The following is a 4422-nucleotide window of genomic DNA, read 5'->3' on the forward strand; positions in this document are numbered from 1 at the left end:
TCTGGGCAAGAACTTCCTTCTTCCTATTTCATGTGCTTTGAGAATTTTAAAACTATGAAATATTACTTACATAAATTTCAGCATCTTACTTCCTTGACCTCCTTTCTAACCAGCAAATACAAATCATAGGCTGCATTTTTCTGTGCATTATTTGTTGTAAAGAAAATTTTTTTTGTTGTTCTCATTTCACGGAAACAATGAAAAATATAAAACCCCCCTATTTACTGATTCTTCCTGGAAACTTTCACCAAAGTTCAGGTTTAGCCTCAAAGGCGCAAAGCCTTTCCCGGTGAGGCTTGATTCAGTAGGCCCTTCAAAGTCACATCTGTCCATTTATCTTTTGTGCATATACCCCCAAGCAAGCAAGAATGCCTGTAACGCTGAGAACCACACCTAACAAGACAGCGACTGCATCACAGGCTTCTACTGCTTCACACAGGCAGCACCAAAATAGTGACATGACGACTAAGTCAGCTGTGTTGAAACTCAGGTCATGATGTTGGAATCTTGAGGGCTGAAGGTTCCAAAGAAATGGTATATATAGAATTCTATCTGACTTGAAATTTTTCCTTCCTGGAGCTCTAGATGCTGAGACTAAGAGGTTCCTTGTGACACTGCCTTCCAGGAGGCAGCCATTACAGGAACCCACTTTGCACCCCCTTTTGTAATCACAACCTCCTTATCTCCCCCCATCTCCACACATGACCACTGTCTGCCTTGAAAATATCCTCACCTCCATGTCCTTCCCCTCCAATGAACCTTGCTCCTGGGGACAGACTACTGCTACTTAAGCGCCACTAGGATTATGATACTCTCCATGCTTTAAAAAATGAGGCTGGAGTAGTGCCTCATGCCTGTAATACCAGCACTTTGGGAGGCCGAGGTGGGTGGATCACCAGAGGTCAGGAGGTCGAGACCAACATGGCCAAAATGGCGAAACCCTGTATCTACTAAAAACACACAAAAAAATTAGCTGGGTGTGGTGGTGGGCTCCTGTAATCCCAGCTACTCAGGAGGCTGAGGCAAGGAGAATCACTTAAACCAGGGAGGCAGAGGTTGCAATGAGTGGGGATCACACCACTGTACTCCAGCCTGGGCAACAGAGCGAGACTCTGTCTTAAATAAATAAATAAATAAATAAATCATGGCTAGATACTGACAATTATCTAAAAGCTAAAAGTTCTAGATCCTTAGTCCAATATCCAGTGCTTTCCACAGTCTGCTCCCGACCATCTTTTTTTTTTTTTTTTTGTAAATTATTTTATTTCTTCCATGATGATTTAGAGGGACTATCTTCAAACCAGCACAAATATTTCATAAACAATACCTGGCCAATTTCTAACCGACTGAGTAATTTGTTGCCACCTCACATCTTTCAGCAAGAAATATATTAAATTTGAATAGTAAAGACATTACACAATGAATTAGGACAGAATTAAAATTTGCTTTAAATATTTATTTGGGGAAGGGGACACCACACTTCTCTACTTAATGAAGAGAAACATTTTTACAGTCCAGAGGTCTTTTGTTTTTCTTAACCCCTATTACGCCATGAATCCATAGGGAACACAGCTTCCAGCAGCTCAGGCTCCTTCCCACTGGTTCTCACAAAGTGTGCTTCTTTTGGTGGAACAGGCTGGCACCTCAGTTGAACCCAGATACCTTTCTCTTTGGCTTCCTTCTTTTTCTGATCATTTTCCTTCACGCGTTTCAGGAAGCTATTTCAGTTCTTAGAGTTCTTAATGTGCTCAATATGCACAGTAATTCTCTTGGCAAGAATCTTGCCCTTAATTTGTGTGTTTACAGCAACGCTAACAGCATGCCGAGCAACACTGTAAACTCTTCCAGCTTTGGGAACACTTGTGGGGCATTTCTCCCAACCTATCTTTCCAGGCTTTTCCCCGACTTCTCCCAGGTCTTGCTTTATTCCAATCTTCCTACATAACCATTTCATGCCCTTTTGCATACCATTCCACTTGTCTGTATGTCCACCTCCATCTGTCAAAAGTTGACTTATCACTTCAGACATAGGTCATATTCTCCTTTCCTTCAGCCTGAAGTCACTGTTTTGAGTAGGAATCTCCACTGCTTTTTTTTTTTTTTTGACCACTCATTTATTTCTCTGTACTTATTCACTCGTTTTGTTATTCTACCCTTGTTTTTATGTCCTTTTCCTCAGGTAGATTATAAGCAGATTGAAGGCAGGGATTGTTGAAAGGTGTATATTAATTTCTGTAGCCAAAGGTCCTGGACTGGCATAAAAGCTCTGAAGGTATTATTCACCAGAGCAAAGCTGGAAAGAACTCCTCCCCCGGCTTAGCCGGACTTTGTAACTGTAGTCCTGAGGGTGTGGAAGCTTAAGCAGTTTCTCAGAAGATGAGTGTGAGGTACTCAGCCCTTCTGGATTTCCTCAGGTAGTAAAGTATCATTGGAGTTGCCAAAAGGAGAAAGTAGAAGCCTGACTGGCACCAAGCACCACCAGGTCAATTTTTCCTTCAGGCTCTGGTCAACAAAACACCCCAACAACTTCTTTTTTTGTTTGTTTTTGTTTTTTTAGACAGCATCTCACTTTGTCACCCAGGCTTGAGTGTAGTAGTGTGAACATGGGTCATTGTAGCCTCGACCTCCTGGGCTCAAGCAATCCTCCCACCTCAGCCCCAAGAGTAGCTGGGACTATAGGTGTTCACCATCAGTCCAGTTAATTTTCGTATTTTTTGTAGAAATAGAGTTTCTCCCTGTTGCCCAGGCTGGTCTCGAACTCCTAGGCTCAAGCAATCCACATACCTCAACCTCCCAAAGTGCTGGGATTAGAAGCATGAGCCACCATGCCCTCCTCACTCCAGCCACTTCTAAGGATATAATGGAGACTGCTATTACCAAGAAACATTAAGAATGATCAACAAAGGACATACAACACATTTGTAAAATAGTTTTAACATTTCTGAATAAGTAGCTATTCTCTAATGAAGCATCAAAAAACTCTGGCCAAAAAGTCTGTGAAATAAATTGTACACTTGCTCCCATCCATGCCTCTCCCCACAAGTTTGGCTTTGATCTTCCAAACACGGATCATTTTGAGGAAAACATAGCAAGGGAGCCCCTGTATTGGGATGTTTTTTGATACTTCTTAATGCCTGCACTGGTCAAGTCTGGGCAGGCTATACTGCAATCTCAGTGGCTCAATAGAACAGAGGTTACTTTTTCACTCACATTACGTGTCCATTGCAGGTGGGGAGCCCTGCTGCATGTAGTCCCTTGGGGACCCAGGCTCCTGCAGGCTCTATTAGCTGAACATCCTCAGTGCCTATGGGAGGCAAAGAGAACTCATACCAGCCCAGAAGTGACAAGTCACTTTCGTTCACAGCTCATTGGCCAAAAGTGGTCACATGGTTCTACCTATCTGTAAGAAGGGAAATGTACATGAACCTCTTGGTGAGAGCATTCCTGAATTTATCCAAAATGGCATTTCTCCTCTAATGGATACTGGCATCTATTGCTTCTATAAAAGGTGTAGGAAACTCAATAATGTGCTTACATTTAAGTCAACACATGGAGAGAACAGATAGTCCGAGCAAAAAACTTCCGTATGTTTAATTCCTGGATCAGGAAATTAAATTCTTTCGGAGCCACACTTACATCTATTGCTCTAACTTAAAACTGTCATCCAGGCTTTCTTCAATACTTCTGAGTAATGGAACAATTACGGCATAGGACTAAGTAGAACACCTTCTCTTTATTTTGAGCAAAGAATACACAGACAATAAACACTTGAATTTGTTTGGCCAAGAGAAAGATTAAAGACAACATTTTCATTGTGCTATAGCTTCATGGAGTTGCTTTTTGTGCTGGTGATTTTTATTGCCTTTGTCCTATGGAAAAGATTGTACACTGAGAAGAACCCCATAACCAGCTTCCCTCACATAAAAATGTGAAGTGACATAACAAATGAATCTATCAGGAAATTCCTCTAATTTAAGTGAAGGCAAAACTCCAGGGACTAAAGACAATAATCATCATTGCTTCTTTTTGCTGATGCTTAGTTCAAGATGTTTATTCAAGAGAGTTAAAGGAAAAAGAAATGCAAAATACAGGATTTTCAGGCGGTGCTTCAAAATTAAGACCTTAAGGAAAGCAATTTCAAAAGCAAAAATAGATGTCACTAGTCCCCATTCTTATTTGAGATCTTATGCCGAATTAAACAGGGCTTTGATAATCATCTGGCACAGTAGTTCTCAATCAGTGACGCACATTAGAAACAACTGTGGAGTTTTAAAGTATACACAAACTTGGGCTCAAGCACTGGATTCAATTCACTGGGTCTAACGTTCAGCACAACATCTGTCATGTTTAAAGTCTTGGATAAGTATATGATTTTTTTTTTATTAGGAAGCACATATCTAAAGGTAAGACCTCTCTATTCCC

At 41.1% G+C, this 4422-nt stretch overlaps 1 protein-coding gene across 1 annotated transcript; it reads right to left on the reverse strand.

Annotated features, from left to right (window-relative positions):
- Nucleotides 1–319: 319 nt before the first annotated feature.
- LOC117097050 (small integral membrane protein 30) lies at nucleotides 320–495 on the reverse strand. Its single transcript, XM_033234538.1, is given in 2 exon segments — nucleotides 320–471; nucleotides 474–495. Coding segments are annotated over 2 exon segments (174 nt in total).
- Between the last annotated feature and the right edge of the window lie 3927 nt (nucleotides 496–4422).

The sequence above is a fragment of the Trachypithecus francoisi genome, unplaced genomic scaffold (genome assembly GCF_009764315.1).
Source record: "Trachypithecus francoisi isolate TF-2019V2 unplaced genomic scaffold, Tfra_2.0 Lachesis_group15, whole genome shotgun sequence".
NCBI classification, from domain to species: domain Eukaryota; kingdom Metazoa; phylum Chordata; class Mammalia; order Primates; family Cercopithecidae; genus Trachypithecus; species Trachypithecus francoisi.